This window comes from Notamacropus eugenii, chromosome 3 (genome assembly GCF_028372415.1).
Source record: "Notamacropus eugenii isolate mMacEug1 chromosome 3, mMacEug1.pri_v2, whole genome shotgun sequence".
Classification (NCBI taxonomy): Eukaryota; Metazoa; Chordata; class Mammalia; order Diprotodontia; family Macropodidae; genus Notamacropus; species Notamacropus eugenii.
Genome location: NC_092874.1, coordinates 105,793,479 through 105,816,806, shown reverse-complemented (window position 1 = coordinate 105,816,806; position 23,328 = coordinate 105,793,479). Strand labels below are relative to the sequence as shown.

The following is a 23,328-nucleotide window of genomic DNA, read 5'->3' as shown; positions in this document are numbered from 1 at the left end:
AGGAGGCGGGGGCTGGGCGACGCTCGGGCGGAGCGGGCGGCGGCTGTAGCGGTGGGACTGGGGTCCAGACCCAGCTGAGTCCAAGGTGAGAAGGAGCTGTCCCATCCCGACACTTCTGCTCCGCTCGTGCCCTGGACCCACGCCTTGGAGGGCAGACTGCGCCTCCCTTCCCTCTGCGCCGGAGAACAAGCTCCCAACTCCTCTCTGCAGGCACGCAAGCCCTCATCGAGCTGATCTTGGCGGGTCGTGGTGGCTGAGAACTTGGGGGAGAGGGGCCTCCGGCCCCAGAGCCAAGGGGGAGGGCTTGGGCAGCGCCGAGGGAAGCCCCGCGCCCTGCCCTCCCGGGAGAGCTGCAGGTACTGGGAGGCTTGGGGATTCGGGCTGCCTCCCCCTAGGCAGTAAGGTGAGCCCTAGAAATGGGGGGCGGGAGGTCGTGGAAGGAACATTTCGGGGAAAAGAGTTGGCCCAGCGAGTGGACGGGTCGGAAAGGCTTTGCTTGACGATGGCTGGCTGCCCAGAAGGGCTTTGCATGATGGTGGACTGCCCGGTAGGGCCTCTGCAAGATCCGAGGAAGTCCCTGGGACAGGAGGGAAAGGTCCGAAGAGACCTGTTCTGAGTTTTGTTACGCAGAGACTCCCCTGTCTTCCTGTTCTGGGCTAGCCGAAGGGGCTAGGACCTGCCAACCCAGTCTCCTCCTCTGTCAACTTGCCAAGGGTGCAGACCCTTCTTTCTGCATCTGCACCCCAACGCAACCCTGTCTTTAATTTGCGGGACCTCAGAGAGGGTGAAACTGATAACTTGTTACCAGATCCCCCTCCATTCCCCGCCCCCATTCCTCTGATTCGGGACGTCTATTGAATCCCTAGTGGGGAGGGGTGTATGTGTCTGTGGTGGAGGTGGGAGGGTAATTGAATAGTAGTTGTATCCTATCTGGCCCCTATTCCAGAAGATGTGCCTGCCCCACCCTCAATTCAAGCCCCCGAGGTTGAGTAGGGGAGAGTCGACACTTAGCTTTTGCATCCCCTATACAACCTGAAAACTTAAGCTTCAATCTTCTGCCATGTCCACACCCCAGCTCCACTCCCCTCTCTTCCTGGCTTGGCTCATCCCACCTTGGCAGCCCAACACCCTGGCACCCTGTGCCCGCCTTCCCCTGGGGGAGGTGGCAGGAGCCCAGCAGCACAGTTCGTGTTGTAATGGCCCTGGCATTAAGCTGAGAAAGTCAGGGCTAAGTCTTTTCCCACCCAATTGGTTCCACCCTTCAGGGGAAATTTGACTCAGGAGGGAATGTAGGAGTGGAGGGCTGCTCCTGAGATTGTGGGGGTGTAGGAAAAGGTCAGAATGCCCAGGGCCTCTTTCCAAGGCTGAGATGTGGGGAAAGGGGTTGAGATGGGACATTGATACCTTTTGAAGGTATCGCTTATAAGCATGGTCTTCTGTTGAGGACAATCAAGGTTGGGGGGAGACTCCCTTAATACTTAGAAGGAATTCTGGCAGTGGGACTCCAGTTTGATGCCTAGCGAGAAACATGGCAAGTACCAAAGCCTGAGGATTAAAGGGAGATGGTGAGGGGGAGGAAAGCAAGGCATAAAAGAGGGCCCTCTGCTGTCCTCTCCTGCCCAGGGCTTGGTGTCCTCAAGACAATGAGTAGGTATACTGAGGAACAGTGAGGAGCACCACGGCAGAAATGGGGGAGGGGCAACAAAGTTGCAGCCTCCCCTTAACCATTCAATTTTACTCTAGTCTCAGCTTGCTTTCCCTGCTTAGGTCGCTCTGAGAACACAGGTGGACACAGATTGAAGAAAGGGAAAGGAGGTGGAGGGGTTGGCCATTTGTGAGGGCTGCTATTCTGAGACATAAATTCAGATGCATAGCCAGAGACACATACAAGGATGTGAGGAGCCCCTGTCGTCTACCAACAGAACCACATACTTACACACACACACACACACACACACACACACACACACACACACACACACACACACACACACCTCTCCCTTGCTGTCTACCCCCTATGGCACACACCCAATCTCATACACAATCTTTTATAAGATGTATGTTTTTCTACAACCTCTCATTTTTCTCACATTCATACACTATCATAGACATTCACAGACTAGCCTATACCAGCTTTCGTTCACACACCTACTTCCCCCAAACACTTACCCAAAACACTTTTCTATGCTGTCACACCCACATCCACATCCACACCCACTTAGTCAGTTTATGGTGATCTCAGCTGGAAGGGACTACACAGAACCCCCCACACCTCAAAAGCTGCCCCTACCTCCCCAATTCAGAGAGTGGGAGGTGCATATGTCTACAGATGCTGCTTGCTCTGAGGATATTGTGTTAGAGCCACTCTCTGCAGGACAGACTCAGCCTCAGTAAACATCATGGGCTGTGCTTTATCCTGCCCCTACTCCCCACCTCCCAAACACACACACACAAGAAATATAAATCCATATTTCTTCACCTCCCTCCTGCTCTCCAATTAGGTTATGAGTCTTAGACATGGGTGATATGAACTCTTCTCCATGGGCCTCTACTAAAAATGAGCTGTTGAAGAGGAGGGATATGGAGTAATGAAAAGAATTATGGAGTGGTTTTCTAAGGTGGAGATTAAAAGTTACTAGTTTACAGGGCTACACTGATCAGGGATTATATGGGAATTTCCTGAGACTTTAACAGCTGCAAAGCAAGACCCAGGAATGGCCCTGTAGTGCTGACCCTCCCACTCTGATGCCAGGGATAACAGGTGGAAAGCCCTGTCCAGTTTCAGATCCAGTCACAGATTTACCATCCCCATATTGTTCCATTTGTTCCTTCCTCTGATCCTTCACCCTAATCTGTCACTGCCCTGAGATCCCCTCTGGATTATCATATTCCAACGTAAGGGTGAAAATATGGCTTGGGAGACAGGATTCATGAGTTTCCTTTACAGTTCCTTCTGTCATTGGTTTTGTGTCGTGAACCATACCCCGATTTCCTTCTTCTGCCTTTCTTTCTCTTTGTGGCCAGTATCCTCCCTACTCAGGGAGATACTGTGAGAGAAAACAGCATTATCAAGGTAGCAATCTCACCTTCTTGGGAGAGCGCGTTAGCAAATCCCAGGATGAAGGATATTTATTGTGTTGTTTATTGTTTCTGGGATTACTATTTTCTTAGTCACGCTCTTGGTGCCTCCAGCTTCTCCATCTCAGCTCTCATCGTATTTATGCAAAATTTCAGAAATTTGAAATCCATGGAGAAAAAAAACATTTCAGTTGAAAATTTTAGGAAAAAAACCCAAATAGACACAGCGCCTTTTAAAGCAGCTTCTACAAATCTAACATAACTGTAATTTTAGGAACTTTTAAAACCATATTAATTTTAATTGGGTTGTTCATAAAATTATCAGGTTTGCTATGTTAGACTTAAATATACTTAATGTGGGCAGTAATTACACTTTAAATATTGGAATCTACTTTTACATATTTTAACATATGTCATAAATGAGCCTCCAGGCTGCTGAACTTTAAGGAATGTATCATCTCCTATTTTTGTTTACTATTTTATGAGTTAATAAAAACCTGAGAACAGAAAAGACCATAGATATAGTAAAGCCCCCAAAAGGTTTCTTTTATTAATATAACATTTTCCACAATTTCAAATAGAACTATAAAGTCACATTTTTCTTAAAAAATAAGGAGAGGGGAACCATATGAACTCATTATACTTAGTTTTACCACAAAAAAAAAACCTCTGTGCCATCACTATTGGTCTTTTGTATTTCTTCCAATGCTCCATTTTTTGTTTCTTCCTGGCCTTCTGAAAACAATGTTTACCTGGGTTGAGACAAGTCTTTCTACTTCACAAATCAGTACATTTCTTGAATTGGTGTCGATAGTTCCAAACAAAAGCCAGTTTCTTTTATGGATCACAGAAGACTCTGAAACACGAAAGAAGCAGAAGAAATGAGGGGCTTTTGTCCTGAAAGGGACTTGGCACGATGTTGATTTGCTTGGCAGAATACCAACTTGAATTCCTTGACCAAACACCTGAGGACTTTGTCTATTATACTCCAATGGAAAATATCTTTCCAACATCAAGTCATAGGTGGATTGTTTGTTTTACAGCCTAGTTAAAGGCAGGACTAGCTTTGTCATCACTTAAATTTCTGCCTTTGAATCTTGGACCAAGAGATTTGTAGCTATGTTGATTAGCTGGCACCAAAAATCTCCTTTCATAATGAAGTCTTTTACTTAACTTCTTCTGTACCAATAAGATGGGCTCCATGTTGGGTATCAAAATTCGTTGATGTGTGATAAAAAATTGGCAAGGAATGTCTGACAAAAGAGCGCTGTGAATTCAGAGAGAGTACTTGCCTTCGAAAACCTTCCTGGATTTCTGCTGCTGAATACTGTCATCTTCCCTAGGCAAAATGTTCTTCCATTTCTGGGTATTGTAAGACTTTTATTCCTTCTTGTAGAGATCCTCTAGGGTTTTCTTGTTTTGTTTTGTCTTGTTTTGTTTTGGGGGGGAAAGCAAGACAATTAGTGTTAAGTGACTTGCCCAAGGTCACACAGCTAGTAAGTGTCAAGTGTCTGAGGTCAGATGGATCCTCTAGGTTTTTAAAAAAGTATACTCTCTAAGGACAAAAAGTTAGTGTGATAGAAAGGAAGGAGTAATAAAATTGGAGTCAGAGGACCTGGATTCAAAATCCTGACTCACCTGCTTAATACCTATGTGACTGTGGGCAAATCACTTCAACTTTCTAGTTTCAAGTTCCTTCATTTGTGAAATGACTAGACTAGAAGTTCATAACTTTTTGTGTCTGTGCCATGGATCTCTTTTGGCTGCCTAGAGAAGACAATTGAGCCGTTTTCAGAATAACAGTTTTAAAGGTATAAAATAAAATACATAGGATTTCAACAGAAATCAATTATACTGAAATATACAGTTATCAAAATATTTTTTTTAAAACAAGTTCATGGACCCCAGGTTACAAACCTTTGAATAGGATCATTTATAAAGTTCATTCTGGTTCTTAATCTATGATCCTTTGATATGGCTGATTTCTCCAATTGTGTTTTACTGAAGAGATGTGTCATGAATGCAAAGATCCAGACCTGATCCATGGGTCTCCCTGGCCTGCATTCAACTTCCTACTCTCAGAGATGGTGTAGGAACCTTTGCTTTCATCCTCAGAGCACTATCACCTTGTGCCCTTAAGAGAACACTCTTGAACCTGAGATCCAGAGCCTACCAGAAGTTTCTGTCCCCTTAGAAGTCCAAATTTATAGAGCAAGTAAAGGAGGAAGGAAAGGCAAAACAAACATTTATTAAATACCTACTTTGTTCCAGACACTGTGATAAATGCTTTGAGAAATATTATCTCATTTGATCCTGATGACACCCTGGGAGGTAGATGCTAATGATTATTGCCATTTTACAATTGAGGAAACTGAGACAGAGGTTGACAGACTTGCCTAGAATCATGCAACTAGTCAAATTTGAACTCAGGTCTTTCAGGCTTAGCGCTGTATCTTCTGTATCACCTAGCTAAACCTAATTAACTGATCACTAACTATCTATCTCTTGTCTTCTTCCACTGCCATGTCTCTTAGTGCCCTTTCTTTATATTCTCTTGGCTTCTTTCACCTCTCACCCTTGTCTTTGTGAATAATGCGTATAGATAGAGAATTAGAAGTGTGAAAAGAAAATCCAGGACTAAATAACCCTAAACTTCATAAGTTATCTTATACTAACATTTCTCCATGTTAGATACAATTTATGGAAGGTGGGAGATATAGATACATAATGACCAACAAGGAAATTATTGCACCAATAAAGAACCCTTTGGGAGATATAAATCAGGATGCAGGGGAGAATGTAAACAAGAGATTAACCTGGACCCAATATTCTGTGAGCTCCTCAAGGGCAAAGACTTGCTTTTGCCTTTGTTTCCTCGATGTATGGCACACAGTAGGCACTTAATAAATGCTTATTGACTGACTGATCAGGAACCAAAGGTTCTTTCTCACGAACAGCCAGTCTAAGAGGTAAAGTGGAAGTAGGGAAGCAAGGACTAGAATGGAAGCATTGAGTTGAGGCTGTCCGCATAGAAAACAGGAAGCTTGGCAATAGGAGTTGTGGCAAAGTCATTCTACGATATAATCTTCCTTTTCAAAGCTTTACCTTTTTATCTCAGCAAAACGTGTGGTCTACCCTACCTCGATGGTCTGATGTGCCAGCTCATGACCATATCTGTACACATGCCAGGCCTTCTGGCTGCCCTGCTGTAGTTCTGTGGGAATATACACCAACCCTCCCCCTAATATAAAAGTTCTTAACCCACAGGTCCATGAATTTTAAAATATATGCATATATTTTATATATCTATACATATATTATACATATACATATATATACATATATATAAAACTGTATTTCAATAGAATTGTTTCCTATTCTAATCTTATTTTCTTTTATTTATTTAAAAACATTATTCTGAAATATGTTACATAGACTTCAGACTGTCAAACTGGTCTATGGCATAGTAAAGGTTAAGAACTGTTAAAAGTTGAGGAACCTTTGCAGGTATTTTATCAATATGGGGGCTCCAACTGAAATATCATCCTGGATAGGGTACCCTTAAAACTATGTGCATTCTCCATCTCAAGTTAGTGTTTCTCCATCTTGGTAAAGAGTTGATGTTAGCATGGACCCAGAAGAAGGCTTAAATCAGTTTCATTGTGTTGGGAAAAGTACTGGGAATGATGAAGATATCGTTGTGGTAAGCTACCATTCTTTGATACAATAGGTTTCGAAATGTCCAATTTACTGATATTTGTGCAGAATCATTTAAGCCTTAGAAGGCCATCTTCCATTCATCTGATTTTTATATCTAAACCAAACTGCATGCATCCTGAAGAATATAACCATCTCTGGCAACTCACTAGGTATTAAGAATAAGCGATGCTAATCTCATAGCATTATAGCAATGAGCACTCTATATTCATTTGTAACTCTTTTTTTCCCACAAATGATATTGGGTCTTTGAAAGGTAAGGGACAGGGGGACAGGGTACAATGAACCATTCTTTCTTTTCTTTGCTCAAAACTCCCATCGAGCTACTCTCTCTGGCTTAGCCAGTCAACAGATCCAGCCAGTCAGGATTGGAGCTTGAGACTAATTACACAAATACACAGTCTACATGAGAGCCATTTCTCTGCCTCGGTTGTACTACACACAAGATGATTCTTGTGTGAAGGAAGGAACTCTGGCTAAAAGTCTGACTAGGGGCAGCTCACACCTTCTCTAGGCCAGACTCCTGTTGCTGGAAGGGGACCAAATCCTGGGCAATAGCTGTATTATGCAGCATCAACCACTATTAAGAAAAGAGAGTTGGAAGTTATGTGCAGATTGAATATTTCACATTGTTTCCCTAATAAATCCCATCAACTTTCTGGGTTTGAGAGTCAGAGAGTTTCTAGACTACTTGCTTTGTCTTGTAGAAAAAGCCAATTATCACTGGGGTGATAAAGAAACAGTCACTAGGGCATGGGTTCAAATCCTTCCTCAATGCTGCTACCTGTGTGGTCACACTTAATAAACGTCGAATGAATGAATGAATGATCCTGGACAAATTAATAAATTCTCATTAGGACTCAGTTTCTTTCTCTCTTAAATCAAAGGGTTAGGTCTAGATATATGATCCTATGGCATCAGTTCCTATGCTAAGTCGATTAAGTTTATGGGCACTGTTGAATCTGCCAGAGCTCAGACCCACAATGGCCAAGAGCCTGATAATTGAATCTTGAGTATTAAGGACATATGTGCCATGATGTGGACTAGGAAGTCTGGTTGGCCTGATAATGTATGGAGACGAGGTGGTACTACAATCCCTACCCATGGTGACTGGTAGACGTAGTGGACACTTGAGCCTGGATGATGACAGTGGGTCAGATCCCAGTACCTAAATTTCACTGGCTGCTCCTAATCTTTGCCATTGATCAAGTTCCTGGTGGGCAGTCTTAGAGAATGCTGGGGAATCTGCCTCAACTTTAGTTGCAGCCAAAGACAGGGCTTAGTGCCAGCAGCACCATATTTACCTGCCATAATTCAATATGCCATAGGATTTAGAGCTGGAAGTGATTTTGGTTCTTACCTAGACCATTTCCTCATTTTATAGTTAAGGAAAATGAGGCCCAGAACCCAGTGACTTGCCCAGAGTTACACAAGTAATAAATAGAAGACATGAAATGTGTAGGTATAACTGATGCCTCAAAAAAATGATTCAGTAGGACTAGAATTGTTGTTGTTCAGTCATTTTTAGTCATGTCTGACTCTTCTGACCCCATCTGGGATTTTCTTGACAAAGCTACTGGAATGGTTTGCCATTTCCTTCTCTAGCTCTTTTTACAGATGAGAAACTGAGGCAAACAGGGTTAAATAACTTGACTAGGGTCACATAGCTAGTAAGTATCTGAGACTAGATTTGAATTCAAGAAGATGAGTCTTCCTGACTCCATGGCCTGGCATTCTTTCCACTGTACCCCATAGTTGCTCAGACTGGGAATAGTCTGTGCATTTTTTTCAATAGAAGTCTATGAAGTTAAAATTATGTTTTTGATAACTACATTTTGATATAATTTATTTCTTTTTTATTTCTACACATTTTATTTTATACATTTAAAAAATTTCTGAGATTAGTCCATAGGCTTTACCAGACTTCCAAGTGAATCCATAGCACAAGACAGATTAAGGGCTCTTGGTCTATATCAAGTTCTGACAACATCCAGAGGGAGCTGGCATGTCCTCATCCTTTTCCCCTGATGGAGCTAGAAAATACACTGGCTAGCAATATGGGATCTAAAGAGAATGTCTGATATCTCCTTAAACTTCAGAAGAATCCCACCCTCACATTTTTCCCATGAGATAGAAAATGGTTCAGTAGGAAACTTGTGCTGTTTGATAGCATAGAGGAGAAGGAATCTACAATAATAAGTCATATTGGTCAGGTCTATGAATAATCATCAGGTGAAGATCAAAAAACCAGCTTACTCAGGGTCAAGAACTCTAGAAGACTCTGCCAACCCAGGAAAAGAATCTAAGGTATTCATGGTCCTGCTGGAAAGCAAGGCAACTGACCCCATCTGCTGCTGGAGTCAACTGCTTGCTTCCCAAAGGGTGACAGGGGACCCCTGGCTTATGGTCACTTTTTCAGCAGTCTGCTTCCAGGTTTGGTGCGGCCCTTTGCCAGGATTTTAAAGAGTGGTAGAGGTCTACCCGTTGTATAATCAGCCAGAATTGGGGGGGAAAGGAGTCTGAAACAGGCACTAGATGATAACTACTACTGGGTTTCCCACATTGGGACTGACAGTGATTATAATGTCAGTGATTATAAGCTGATCACCAGGTTTAAGTGAAAACCACTTCAAATGGGGACAGCACCCAACTTGGCTGCCAGGAAAGATCATAAACTAGAGATCAGACTGAATCAGTAACCAGTTTCCAGGGAACCCCCAAGTTCAAGAGATGATGGAAACAGGAAGCCCAGCACCATAGCAGAGGTTTAAACCAGAGAAGTCTGAATGGAAATCAAGAGGCTCACGCCTGGAAGTATCAGCCAAATGACTGTCAGGTGCAATCTTCCTCCTTCGTCTTCAGATTTTTTCCTTTTATCAGGGACAAAACATCTTCACTCAGCTCCTCCGTCTTATTCTTCTGTATCTGCCATTGACTCCACCTATATGTGTTCCAGATTGCCCTGTTACCCTGCCCAAATGATAATTCTCTTAGAAGGGACACTCCAGGCTTGCAGCCATGACCTCTGCCCACCCTTTGGAGGAACAGTCCATCTCTTGAAACATACCTCATCGAAATTTGGAATAGATTACCTGGATCCTCTGCTTCCAAGTCATTCCATTCTCTTAATCCCAGATTCAATCTCATCCAAGCAGAAAATCTCCTTGTGATTTGTAATTCACTACACATGCAGTCCCTAAGATAAATACATATCCAACCTTATCTTTTCCCTTCATTCCCATAAGGATCTCCCCTGTCAAAAAAGAGGGGAACTAGAAAGAGGTAGGGCCATAGAACTTAGAAATGGAAGGGACTTCCAGAATGACATAGTCAAAACTTCTTATCTTAGGGTTCATTGATCTAAAGGGGGTCTGTGGATAAATCTCTGGGGTCCAAAAGTGAGTGGGGAAAAATTAGTATTTGTTTGCACTAACCTCTAAGTAAAATCTAGCATTTCCTTCTATTATGAATGTAGGGAATAATACATTCTCAGAAGGGGGTCTATCCATAGGCTTCATCAGACAGCCAAAAGGGTCCAAGAAACAAAAAAAGGTGGAAAATATCTGGCTCACTCCACTTCCATCCCCTGCCCTTGCTCTTTTTACTAGACCACAGTACAGCAGATAATTCCAGGGCTGTGAATCCTAAATAGAACAGCTTCCATCACCTCAAATTCAGAATAATTCAGCCCCGACACACATCACTGCCAACACTCACAAAGGGGACCCCTCCCTTTTCAGGCTTCTGTGTCCTTATTTTATTCTTTGCATTCTTTTCGTCTTGCTCCTTCTTAAAGACAGCAGCTGTGACAGAAGCAACTTTGATTTGCTTTGTAACTAAATTCATTTGCACTTCTGTAGCTCTTCTGGAGACTGTCCAACTTCATGACGTCAGTACGAAGCAAGTTTAGGCCATGGGATGTATATCCTATTGCAGTAACATCGGTATTTATCCATCTTGATCTCCCATGATGCTTTCTCATTTATTTGCATAGCCAGTCAGCAAAGAAAATACGCTACCACTCCCAGTCTTCTGCCTAGCATTGCTTATTTTACAGTTGATGTACTCAGCAATGTTCAGTTCTGTTCTCTTTCTGCTTTGAGGTGTGATCATAAGAGTTTATAATTCTTCTTCCTACACCTATGTCCATCCCTCTGTTAAGTACCCGGAGGCATGGTGTATCATTGATTTTTCCCTCTACAAATGCCATTCACAGTTCACATTCACACTCTGGAAGGGCTCCCAGGCAAATAGAATGGTGGTCTTAGCCACTTGCAGACTCCTTGCTGGACTATAAGTGACCCACATTATCTGTTCCAGAATAAAAGATTGCTCTTGGGAAAGACTGATTCAGTTTTTCTCTGGTTTTCAGATACCATCTTCTCTATGAGTGAAACCACTCACTGAACTGATTGCAATTTTCTTTTTAAGGATGTTGATTGGGAAATCATTTGTGATGCTGCTGGTATTAAGAAGCTGTACTAGCACCTCTGGGCCAAGAACACTGGAAAGGATGACTTTCATTTTCTTCATAGTAATCGCGCTTCTTTAAACTAAACAAAAGAATTTTTAATGGTCCGATTCAAATGTTTAATGCCTTTGGAATTGCCTCTTTTATCTGACAATATTTGTAAATCACTTTCTCCCTCCTCCTTCAGATTAACTTTCAGAATAGAAACCCTTATCCTCACAAGTGAAGTTGGGCTTGCCATTTGCTTGGAGGTGGAGACAACCATCTAACTGCTAAGATACAGCATGTAGAAATATGTTTGTGGTATTTCCTTCCTCACAAGTCAACTATAAACAACTTGCCCTCCTTGTTATTGTTCAGTCATTTTTCATTTGTGTCCGACTCTCACTGATCCCTTTTGGGGTTTTCTTGGCAAAAACATCAGAGTGTTTTGTCATTTCCTTCTTCAGCTAATTTTATAGGTGAGGAAACAGACAAGTTAAATGACTTGCCCAGGGCCATTCAAGTAGTAAGTATCTAAGGCCAGATTTGAACTCAAGAAGAGTCTTTCTGACTCCAGGCCTGGCACTCTACCCACTGTGCCATCTAGCTGCCATCCTTACGGAGGCAACTTCACCTCATTGCTAAGGATGTCTAAATGATTTCATCATATAAATCTCAAATGAACAGATACTTGGTTAACATTGGCATAGGTTGTGAAAATATGATAATGTATTTAAAATATAACTAAATATTCTTTATTCAGATAAGTATAAAGTCTTACCATTTCAATTAAGAGGCATACGTTTTTGGGCTTCCTTATAGGCCTTAAGAAAATAGAGCCAGGTAAAGTCAGTCAGTGTCTCACTTCTTTTTACAATCCCAAACCTAACTTATTTTTTCCTCATTTCTTCTTGTACTGAGCCCTTCAAATAATCAGGACAGTGAACTCCAGATTTCCAAATTCTTCAGGAACAAATGAATTCCAACATTCACTCCATACTCCTTTTGAGACCTGATCAGGAAGACAATATTGTATCTACCAATTTTCTTTTATTTTCCTTATGTTTTAAGATTTGAGTTCCAGATTCTATCCTTCCCTCCTTCTCCCACCTCCCTGAGACTCTAAGCAATCAAATACAAGTTATACATGTGCAATTATGTAAAAAATTCCCATATTAGTTATTTTGTACAAGGAGACTCAGATAAAAGAAAAAATCAAAGAGTGAAAAATAGCATGCTTCATTCTATACTCAAAAAAATAACAGTTCTTTCTCTGGAAGTGGATAGTGTGCTTCATCATTAGTCCTTTGGGATTGTCTTGGATCATTGTATTGCTGAGAATAGCTAAGTCATTCATGATTCTTCATCAGACAATATTGCTATTACTCTGTACAACATTCTCATGATTCTGTTCACTTTGTTTCACATTAGTTCATATAAATCCAGGTTTTTCTGAAATAATCTGCTTGTCATTTCTTATAGCACAATAGTATTCCATTACAATCATATACCACAACTTGTTTAACCATTCTCCAATTGATGGGCATCTCTTTGATTTCCAATTCTTAGCCACAACCAAAAGAGCTACTATACATTTTTTTTTACAAACAGATCCCTTCCGCTTTTTTTTGGATATCTTTGGGATAGAGACCTAGCAGTTGTCTACCAATTTTCTGAGCAAAAGTCCACTAGAGGACGCCTGCAAGCAAAGAAGGTGCTAAATCCTTCTTTGTTAAATGGTCACAGTTTCCAGAAGCAAAAATAGACCTGTTCTTCCAAAGGAAGGTCAAATTGTAATTGCTTGTCTTTAATGTAAATATCTTTGAAAGCATGATGCTAAAAAAAAAAAAAAAAAAAAGAGCACTATGCTGCAGAGTGTTTTGCATACTTATTTTAGAAGCAGCTGCATGATGCAGTGGACCATGTTAGACATGGAGAAGACTTGAGTTCAATTCCTGCCTTACACACACTTGCTTTGTGACCTACACAAGTCATTTAACCTTATTCAGTCTTAGTTTCCTCATCTCGAAAGTAGGGATAATAATAGTACCTCCCGTGCAGGATTGCTTTGAGAATTAGATGAGATAATAATGGGTAAAGCATTTTGCAAACTTAAAGCAGCATATAAATGCTAGTTATTATTCTATTGCAAAGGTTTGAGAAATAATTGAGAGGAGGAAGAAATAGGTAGCAATATAGCAATACCTTTTCCTAAAATTTTTATTTTTTTTTAAAAGTTTAATATTTTTCAGTGAAAAAGAAAACTCAGAAAAAGCTGATTTTCCCAGAAATCTTCATTTTTTTCGTCTACTCTCACCCCTTGAGGATTTCACATCTCTGTTCCTTTCCCCTTCCATTGTAGGCTTTGGCACGACATGGTCTCTCCTCCCTCCCCCTCCTTACTTCTGTTCATGCGTTCCCCTCTTCCATCATGCCCCAGAGCCTTTCATTCCTCCCTCCCTCCTGCTTCACTGCTTCTCTGAAACATTTTAGGCTGCCAGGTCTGACAGCAAAGAAAGAGGGCCCTTTGTGTCCCTAGTAAGGAATGACTGGGGGCAGTTCCATACCCAGCTGCCCTTAACTTGCTAAGGAGCTTCTAGGTTTCAAAAGGTGGTTGGGGGTGGGGGAAGAAAAGAGTGAAAGTCAACAAAGAGGCAGAGTCAGAAAAAACATCTCCTTCCAGATGAGCATAAAATCAACTGAGATCCCACCCCTATTCCCTTAGAAAGTCTGGGTGGGGTCAGTTTTATTCCATGTCACTGAATAGAAAGAAATGAAGGCACAGAAATAGGGCATACTGAAACCTTGGGTACAAACCAAGACACAGATCAAGGAAAAAGGAAGGAAGTTCACATTTTCTTCCAGTTTGAACGAGTTCTCATTGGCTCTAGAAAGTGAGCTCACTCCCTACTAAGACCCCAAGTAGGCTTGGAAACATCTTGAGCCTTGGTGGGTACAATGGTTCATTAAGTCCGTGCTCTAGAACAGAGAATTGTAGCTTTCTCTCTCTTCTTTTCCCCTGCCTTGTATTTCCTTTCAGGGAGAGAGCCTGGATAAGAGACTGCCTAGGTCTGAGGGAGCAACAGTCCCACCTGGAAGCAAAGATGTTGACTAGGACAATGGTGAAAACCCTGAAGAAGCCCCACGTCAATTAAAGGGGCCACTCAGCCTGGGGACAAAGTGGGGGATATGGTGTGGATCTGGGTCCTCTTCCTTATAACTTCAGCTTTAGCCCTTGAAGGTAAGAGGGATGAGCAAGGGATGATAGAGGGATAAACCCTCTCCCCTCCCTAAAGATAATAGGAAGAAGTATTTGGTGCTAACAGAGAGAACAGAAAAGAGGGATAAAGGGATATTTGAAAGAAAAGTGAAGGCATTGGAGAAATTCAGGAAGGAGAGAGAAAATTTGATTTATGTTATGAGTAGAAAAGATAATCTGTGGTTGGGGCTTCTCAAGGAGCAAAGCTGGAATGGGTTGTGGCAGGGATGCCATGTTGGGGTATAAGAGAGGACTAGGAGTCTTGTGACTGCTTGTCTTTGGGCAGAGGTGTTGCTGGACACTACAGGAGAGACATCTGAGATTGGCTGGCTCACCTACCCACCAGGAGGGGTAAGTGCTTCCTCCTTAGCCTTTTCGCCAGAAGCAGCTCCCTATCCATCTGGAGTTCAGCCTTATTACTCTTATCCACCTCATCCCAGCTTCTCAATTCCCAAACATCTCCAGTTTCTCCTAGAATCTCTCCCCTGCAGATCTCATGGGTCTGAAGAGGTACAGGGATTTAGAACTATGCCCTCAGGGAAGAGGTTAAGGAGACAACTCCAGTGAGCAGGATGAAGAAAAGTACATCCTTCTGCATGCTTCGTTGAATGATATAAATTTAATAAAAGAATGAATTAATTATGCCCCCTCCTGTCCTACTTCCAATACTGCTGAATTTGAGCATTAAAAACTTTCTGACCTGGGCATACTCCAAGCTATTCTCCTTCTCTACCAGAAATGCTGAAAGGCTTAAGTGACCTCTTCTCCTCTTTCCTATCCTCCTTGCAGTGGGATGAGGTCAGTGTCCTGGATAACCAGCAGCGCCTGACTCGAACATTTGAGGCATGCCATGTAGCAGAGGGCCTAGGCCTTGGACAGGACAACTGGCTGCAAACTCATTTTGTGGATCGGCAAGGGGCCCATCGGGCACATATCCGCCTCCACTTCTCTGTGAGAGCATGCACCAGCCTGGGAGTGGGTGGAGGCACCTGCCGTGAGACCTTTACCCTCTACTACCGCCAGGCTGAAGAACCTGATGACCCCAGCCATGCATCAGCCTGGCATCTCGGGCCCTGGATCAAGGTGGACACAATTGCTGCAGATGAGAGTTTCCCTGTTTCTGCCTCTTCCTCCTCTTGGGCAGGTGGGACTGGGCTTCAGCTCAACATCAAGGAGAGGAGCTTTGGGCCATTGACGCAGCGAGGCTTCTACGTGGCCTTCCAGGACACAGGGGCCTGCTTGGCCCTCGTAATTGTGAAGATCTTTGCCTATTCCTGCCCTGCTGTGCTTCAGGCCTTTGCTTCCTTTCCTGAGACACAAGCCAGTGGGGCAGGAGGGGCCTCCTTGGTGGAGGCTGTAGGTACCTGTGTGGCACAGGCAGAGCCAGAGGATGATGGAGTGAGGAGCAGCCCTCCCAGGCTTCACTGTAATGGTGAAGGCGAGTGGATGGTAGCTGTGGGAAGCTGCCACTGTCGCCCTGGGTACGAGCCTGCATATGGAGATAAAGCCTGCCAAGGTGAGACATAATCCTCTTCTCCAGGATGAGACAAACACCTGGAATTGATTGACCTACCTGAGATCTTCAGGTTTACCATCAACCCCACCTAAACTCTATATTACCCCTATAAAGTTCTGGTCACTCAGAGATAGGACAAGGTCCCCTTTTGATCTATTAATCTTGTATTCCATTTCAATATTATCCTCACCTGAAATTCTGCTCTTTAAGGCCTCCATAGCCCCTTTCCAGGACTTCAAGGCTGTGGAGAAGCAAGGATGGCTACTTTTGACTTCTGAAGAGTTGTGAGAATAAGGAAGATAGGGATCAGACTGGCCAACCTCTGTGGGCTTTGTCTCTAGTTTGTAGCTTCTTTCCCTGTTGGTGTAGGTACATATGCCCCAGTTTTTCCTTCTGTAATGTTTGTGGTAGAGAAGTCCCTGGGGTATAGGGCCAGAAAGAAGGAAGGGCCCTGACTGGGATGATAGTGCAATGGAAAGGGTAATAAATTTAGAGTCAGAAGAGCTTGCAACCTATTATCTCTGGGACCTTGAGAGTGTCACCTAACTACTCTGAAACTCCTTTGCCTCATTTGTGAAATAGAATTAGTGACACTTGTTTTGCCTAGTAGCTATAATGCCTTCACTGTGTTATCTGCCTCACTGCAGCCTGCCCTCTGGGATCCTTTAAGGCTATGGCTGGGGGTGCCTCCTGTATACCCTGCCCATCCCGAAGTCACACTACCATGCCTGGTGCACTTATATGTCCCTGTCTCAGTGGCTTCTACCGGTCCAACTCCGACCCCACTGATGCTCCCTGCACTCGTGAGTCACTTATCACTGAGGGGAGGGGCGGGGAAGTAAATGGAAATGGGAATTGGTGATAGTAGGGAGGGGAGGAAAGAGGATGAGGAGAGTATGTATGGAGGGAAGGAAATAAGGAGAGAGGGGAAAGGAAGGAAGGAAGGAAGGAAGGAAGGAAGGAAGGAAGGAAGGAAGGAAGGAAGGAAGGAAGGAAGGAAGGAAGGAAGGAAGGGAAAGAAAGGAAGGAAGGAAGAGAAAGAAGGATGGAAGGAGAAAGGAAGAGAGAGGGGGAAAGAAAGCAGTTGTCCCTTACTATCCACTCACTCCATCCTCCCAACTACCCATACCTTCCTCTCTCTCACCTCACCATGGGGCTTCTTCATCCTCTCCTCTTTTGATACTTTTACCCATATCCCACATCCACTCTTTCCTCATTAATTACATCCTATTTCATTCTTTCCCTGCATCCTGCCCATACCACTTGGACCCCTTCAAATTCATGTCCCTCTCAGTCCTAGCCTCCAAATCCTCTGTCTCCACAAGTCCTATTCTTTGTATCCCCCAGGGCCTCCATCAGCACCCAGAGACCTTTGGTTTGAAGTACAGGGCTCATCTCTGATGCTGTATTGGCGACTGCCCCAAGACCTGGGTGGTCGAGGGGATGTGCAGTTCAACATCTTATGCAAGCAGTGTGGAGATCAACATGGTCCTGAGAGTGGGACTTGTCACCACTGTGGAGATGAGGTGTACTTTGACCCTCGCCAGCAAGGCCTAACAGAAAGCCGAGTGCTGGTAGGAGGGCTACAGGCCCATATTCCCTACATCCTGGAGGTGCAATCTCTCAATGGAGTATCTGAGCTCAGCTTTGAACCTCCAAAGACCACATCCATCAATGTCAGCATCATCCATGAAGGTGAGGCCTTTCTCTGAACCTCTGAACCTCCCTTCTCCCCTAAATTTTACCATTCTCAATAACCTTTCCTTCCTAGTCCTTTTCTGACCCACTCTTCCAATCTGTCATCTTCATTTCATCCCATCCTTTCTCCAACCTAGGAGTGATTCCTTTCTTTTAATCTCCTCATTTGTGAGATTTCCAGACCTCTTCCTTAGACTTTGGAGTTCGTGTTGTCTACTTCTTGGTCATGGTGGCTGTGTTCATGCACCTCATGGACTTGACTTTGTGTGAATTAGCTTGGTTCAGAGTCAAAGTACTTCCTACCTCTTCAAATTCTCCAGATTTACCTCTACTATCTCCAAAGAAAAATTGGAAAATTACAGACACTGGTTACAAGGTGGGAAAAGTAGGGATTTGTAGTCAGAAGTATCTTAATTCAAGTCTTGGCTTTGCTACTAGCTCTGTGACCTGTGGCAAAACCTTTCTGACCTTCATTTTCCTCACCTATAAAAATTGGGCCTAGTAATCCTTGGACTACATGGAGATGTTGGAAAAGCATTTTGTAAACCTTAAAATACAATATAAGTATAGTTTATCATTGTTAATAAAAGAGATGTCTGGGTTATATACAAAGGAAAGCACATAGAAATACACATAAGGAGCAACAGTTCGTGTTCTTCTGGGTCCAAATTAGCTCTTCTTGGACTGGGGAAGAGAGAGAATATGTGGAGGAAAGAGGAGAAAGAGGGAGGGGAGTTACTGGCAGTCTTGAGGCTCCTTTTCCCATAGCACCCACTGAGTAGCATTCTTGCTTTCCCAGTCATATGCTAGTCTATGTAACCCCAAGTGTGTTGAAGGAATCCACTCTCCCTGGTCCCCCCAGTCATCCCCTGAGTGATCCACCCTCCCCTTAGTCCCCCCGGCAGTTCCACTGATGCACCAGGTGAGCCGGGCATCTGACAGCATCACTGTATCCTGGCCACAGCCTGACCAACGGCATGGGCGCATCCTGGACTATCAGCTCCGGTACTATGACCAGGTGGGTAACATGGGGAGGGACAGATAGAAATAGGGCAGAGAGAACAGTAAGACGAGGTGGGAAAAGGGAAAGGGGACAGGGCAGGGAGAGAGTTAGGCAATTTAAGAGAAAAGAAAGGCTAAGCCTTTGTTGGATGGGATATACTTGGGGTATCATAGTGCTCATTGTCCCTAAATTAAGTTTGATGCTCAGGGTGCGACTAACTATGAGGACAGTTTGGTCACAGAGTTAGAGTGATGGTTGTTTCCAGGCAGAAGATGAGGCCCATTTCTCCATAATGACCAGTGAAAGCAACACAGCCACTGTATCCCAGCTGAGCCCTGGCCATGTCTACGGTTTCCAGGTTCGGGCACGGAGTGCAGCAGGTCATGGCCCTTATGGGGGCAAGGTCTATTTCCAGACTCTCCCCCAAGGTGAGGGGAATCTGAAATATGGGAGAGAGGAGGACTAGGGAAGAAAAGGCTCTAGAGAATTTTGGTCCTGTCTCTCTCAATGAGACATCATTTTCTAGTTAGTGAGGGTCTACTGGGAAAACAGAATTCAGACGATTCTTGGGTCCTCATGATTGTGTCTTCATGGATGCATGTATGAATGGATACACGTCACCCTGAGGCATGTACCACTCCCCCCAGTTCGTACATCTTCCAGGGTTGTTGGGTGTGACTGAGTGACTTTGGGTGTGGTTCCATGTTATTGGGTGTGTAGTGGATGCTACTGGGTCACTCTTGGGTGTGTTTCTCTCAGGTGAGTTGTCCCACCTGATCCCGGAGAGGCTTCCATTGGTGGTTGGTTCTGCTCTGGGTGCTTTGGCCTTCCTCATGCTGGCAGCCATCACCACCTTGGCCTTCATCTTCCAGAGGTGATGACTCCCTCTTGTCTCCTCCCCTTGACTCCAGCGCAACCCCTCATCCAGGGCAGACTCAGTGGACTCCCTTATCCCCACCCCAAGGGGAGCAGTGATATGGCTCCTCTTTCCCCTTACCCTCTGCCCTTATCCAGATATAGGAAAGGTATGTGAGGGTGGGAGGAAATGGGGGAATCCCTGTTCACAGAACTGCCCCTTGTATAGCTAACAGTTGGCAAAATAGCCAGGGAAGGGTAGGAAATTGAAGGTAAGGAAATATTACAAGTTTCTTAGTCTGTGCCCACAGGAAGCGTCAACGGACAGGCTACACGGAACCACTACAGCAGTACACCAGCCCCAGTGGTATGAAATGGAGTTGGGAAAGGGGCTGGTGGGACTTGGGGAAGAAGGGAAGATGAAAAATAAAGACCCTGGGAAATGATGAAGAAGAGGCTAGTAGTAGGGAGGCTCGTGATAGGGTCTTACTATGTACATGACCCTGGGCAAGTTAACCTCTCTCAGTCTCAGTTTCCTCCTCTGTAAAAATAAAGGGGTTAGATTGGATGGCTTCTAAGGTCTCTTCCAGCTCTAAATCTGTGATCAATTACTCAATATTTATTAAAAACCTACTATGTGCCAGACACTGTGCTAGGTATTGGGGTTAAAAGTGAAAACATCCTATGAATCTCTCAACATCGAGAGCTTCCCGGAGTGTTGTGTTTTTAGGATGGGTAGGCCTTAACCATGAACCCCAAACCACAGGAGTTGGAGTGAAGTACTACATTGATCCATCCACATATGAAGACCCTAGCCAGGCCATCAGAGAGTTCACCAGGGAGGTGGATCCAGCATATGTCAAGATTGAGGAGGTCATTGGACCAGGTATCAAAAGAACTGGAGGGAATAACAGAGCTGACCTGACCTTCCTAGGCTCTTCCCTCCCTCAGTCAGTCCATGTATAACCACGCCCTTCTGGTGGTATGATTAAACATCCCTAATGATTGCCTTTATTTGGTACAACCTGACCTTGTGCATTTACCACTCAGGCTCCTTTGGCGAGGTATGCAGAGGCTGGCTACAGCCTCGAGGACGGCGGGAGCAAGCTGTAGCCATTCATACTCTATGGGCCAGTGGAGTAGAAAGCCAGCGTGGTGCCTTCCTGGGCCGGGCTGCAGTACTGGGCCAGTTCCATCATCCTAATGTCCTTCGGCTTGAGGGTGTGGTTACCAAGAGTCAACCCCTCATGGTGCTAACTGAGCTTATGGAGAATGGCCCACTGGACAGCTTTCTCAGGGTCAGTAGAATCCAGAGGGAAGGAAGAAGGACCTTGGGGACTGTCCTGGGAGAGGCATTTACAATGCTTCTGTTACTTCTCCCACCCCCTCTTAGTTTCTGATCTGTCCATCTCCTGTAGATAGCTTTCTAATCCCAACCCTGATCCATGCCTGATCTCACCAGACTTCTAGATCAGTGGCTTTTTATCTCTTCCCTCTCTACTCTTCAGCAACAAGAGGGCCAATTCAGTAACCTGCAGCTCGTGGCTATGCAGCGGGGTGTGGCGGCAGCCATGCAGTACCTGTCCAGTTGTGGCTTTGTACACAGGGCTTTGACTGCCCATAGTGTACTGGTCAATGGCCACCTGGTGTGCAAAGTGGGCCACCTTAGCCATGGCCACAGGTATCTGAGTCACAGCAGCCAGGTAAGATATTATATGCTCAGGAACCATCATTCTACAGATGGGTCAGTAGACTCTGAACAGAAATACAGAGATGTTCAATATCTGGGGTATTAAGGGCTCATGGGATTCATAAGGATTTAGTGGTACATATGGCTACCAAGGGTAGAAGGAGATGGGAGATGACATTGAAGGATACTGGGAGATCTGGGGAGGGATACTAAGAAATCACGGGAAGGCAGGACTGAACAAAGACCTAAGGACCAAGGGCACTAATGGGAGGCCTCCAGAGCTCCAAAGTCTCCCATATGTTTCCTTTCAGGGATCACAAGCTCCACTCCGATGGGCAGCTCCTGAGGTCCTAACTCATGGAAAATTCACAACAGCCAGTGATGTCTGGAGCTTTGGGATCCTAATGTGGGAAGTGATGAGTTATGGGGAACGCCCATATTGGGACATGAGTGACCAAGAGGTGAGAATGCTTACCCTGCTCCTGCATGGGAACTGATCTCTGAATGTCAAAACTCCTTCCCATTCCCTCTAATCTAGTAGCCACCCTATCCCACCTAGCTTCCACTCTCTAATTCATAGAATTCATATACCTATTTCTATGTAAACCCAATGCCATTTTTCTGTCCATCACTCAGTATCACCACCAGATTGTTATATGGGGATTGACTGAAGTGGAGATACTTACCCTAGAGAAGAGAATGTATGGCAGACAGCATAGCTGTCTTTAGGGATTTGAAGAGGTGGTTAGTAGAAAAAGACCTTAGGCCTACTCTGTTTGCCTTCAGTAATGGGAAATTGCAGATAGAAGGGAAAACTTGTTAACAATTAGAGCTATCCAAAAGTGAAATGGGCTGATTTGAGAAGTAATGAGCTCCCTCCACACTGCAGATCTTCAGGTAGAGGCTTGACATTAATGAGGCTATGGAGAAACTTCCTATTCAGATGTAGCTGGTACTATGTACATTTTAGAAGTCCTTCCCCACAAACTGCTGAGATTCTTTGATTCTCTGACCTTCTATAATTTTTCTCTAGGTGCTGAATGCTATTGAACAGGAGTTCCGGCTTCCTCCACCCCCAGGCTGCCCCAATGGACTGCACCTGCTGATGCTGGATACTTGGCAACAGGATTCTGCCCAGCGACCTCACTTTGACCAGCTGGTGGCTGCCTTGGACAAGATGATCCGCAAGCCCGAAATGCTGCAGGCTGGCGGAGTCCATAGGGGAAGGTCTGGGGAAACTAGAGAGGGCTAGGGAAAACCAAGAAGTAGAAATGGGTTACCAATGGGAGAGGCAAAAGCTCTGGGTGAGACATGGTATGGAAGATACTTATGAACATTGAGCCTGAAGGCCTTGAACAGCCTAATCCCTTCTCCCACTAGACCATCACAGATCCTATTGAGTCCTGTGACCTTGGACTTCTCCTCACTGGAAACACCCCAGGCCTGGTTGGCTGCCATCGGCATGGAGTGCTATCAAGACAGCTTCTCTAAATTTGGGCTCTGTAGCTTCAATGAGGTGGCTCAGCTTGGTCTTGAGTAAGCAGAATTGGGCAAGGAATGTAGTCATTGAGAACGCATTCGGGGAAGAAAGGGTTAAGTGTCAGCACCATACATCTCTCATTCAACAGAGTATCTGGTCTGCTCCCTCCCCTGAATCCCCACTTTCCCAGGGAAAGGCAGCAGACATAGGTGTCTTATAGCTCAAGGGAGGCAGGTAGAGAGGATATGTCCCACATCATCCCCATTCCTCCTTTTCCCAGGGATATGCGTGCCCTGGGCATCACTCTGGCTGGACACCAGAAGAAACTCCTTCATAACATCAATCTGCTTCAGCAGCATCTGAGCCAGCCAGGCCCAGTGGAAGTCTGAGCCCTGGAAACAGCTGTGGCCTCACAGACACAAAAGGACCACAAATGGCGTGAGCCTTGGTTTCAGATGGAAGGACCTGCCCCTCCTCACTTCCCACCCATGACTCATTCTTTGGACTCTTCCCTCTACAATGGTTCTCCCACTGCCATATTAAAGGGGAAAAATGGGATTTTGCCAATATGGAAGTGTG

At 44.5% G+C, this 23,328-nt stretch overlaps 1 protein-coding gene across 6 annotated transcripts; it reads left to right on the top strand.

Annotated features, from left to right (window-relative positions):
• The first annotated feature begins 15 nt into the window (after positions 1-15).
• EPHB6 (EPH receptor B6) lies at positions 16-23,318 on the top strand. 6 transcript variants are annotated; one of them, XM_072652503.1, is made up of 17 exons: positions 16-85; positions 14,289-14,489; positions 14,794-14,858; positions 15,297-16,023; positions 16,671-16,826; positions 17,371-17,718; positions 18,615-18,739; positions 18,990-19,152; positions 19,484-19,598; positions 19,891-19,946; positions 20,310-20,465; positions 20,630-20,877; positions 21,088-21,282; positions 21,581-21,730; positions 22,303-22,496; positions 22,650-22,805; positions 23,030-23,318. In XM_072652503.1, the coding sequence occupies exons 2-17, from the start codon at positions 14,438-14,440 to the stop codon at positions 23,136-23,138; spliced, it is 3,015 nt and encodes a 1,004-aa protein (XP_072508604.1). In that variant the 5' UTR covers positions 16-85; positions 14,289-14,437; the 3' UTR covers positions 23,139-23,318. The 6 variants fall into 6 exon arrangements, with proteins under 6 accessions (XP_072508604.1, XP_072508603.1, XP_072508605.1 ...); XM_072652502.1 differs by having other exon boundaries at positions 48-356; XM_072652504.1 differs by having other exon boundaries at positions 48-403; positions 20,346-20,465.
• The last annotated feature ends 10 nt before the right edge of the window (positions 23,319-23,328 follow it).

What these genes read in the sequence shown, in the direction of transcription:
- EPHB6 (XM_072652503.1), top strand. Translation starts at nt 14,438, where the DNA reads ATGGTGTGGATCTGGGTCCTCTTCCTTATAACTTCAGCTTTAGCCCTT. An exon ending in TTGGCCTTCATCTTCCAGAG is followed by an intron (nt 19,599 to 19,890) that starts GTGATGACTCCC and finishes CTGTGCCCACAG; the next exon opens with GAAGCGTCAACGGACAGGCT. An exon ending in GCAGTACACCAGCCCCAGTG is followed by an intron (nt 19,947 to 20,309) that starts GTATGAAATGGA and finishes TTGTGTTTTTAG; the next exon opens with GATGGGTAGGCCTTAACCAT.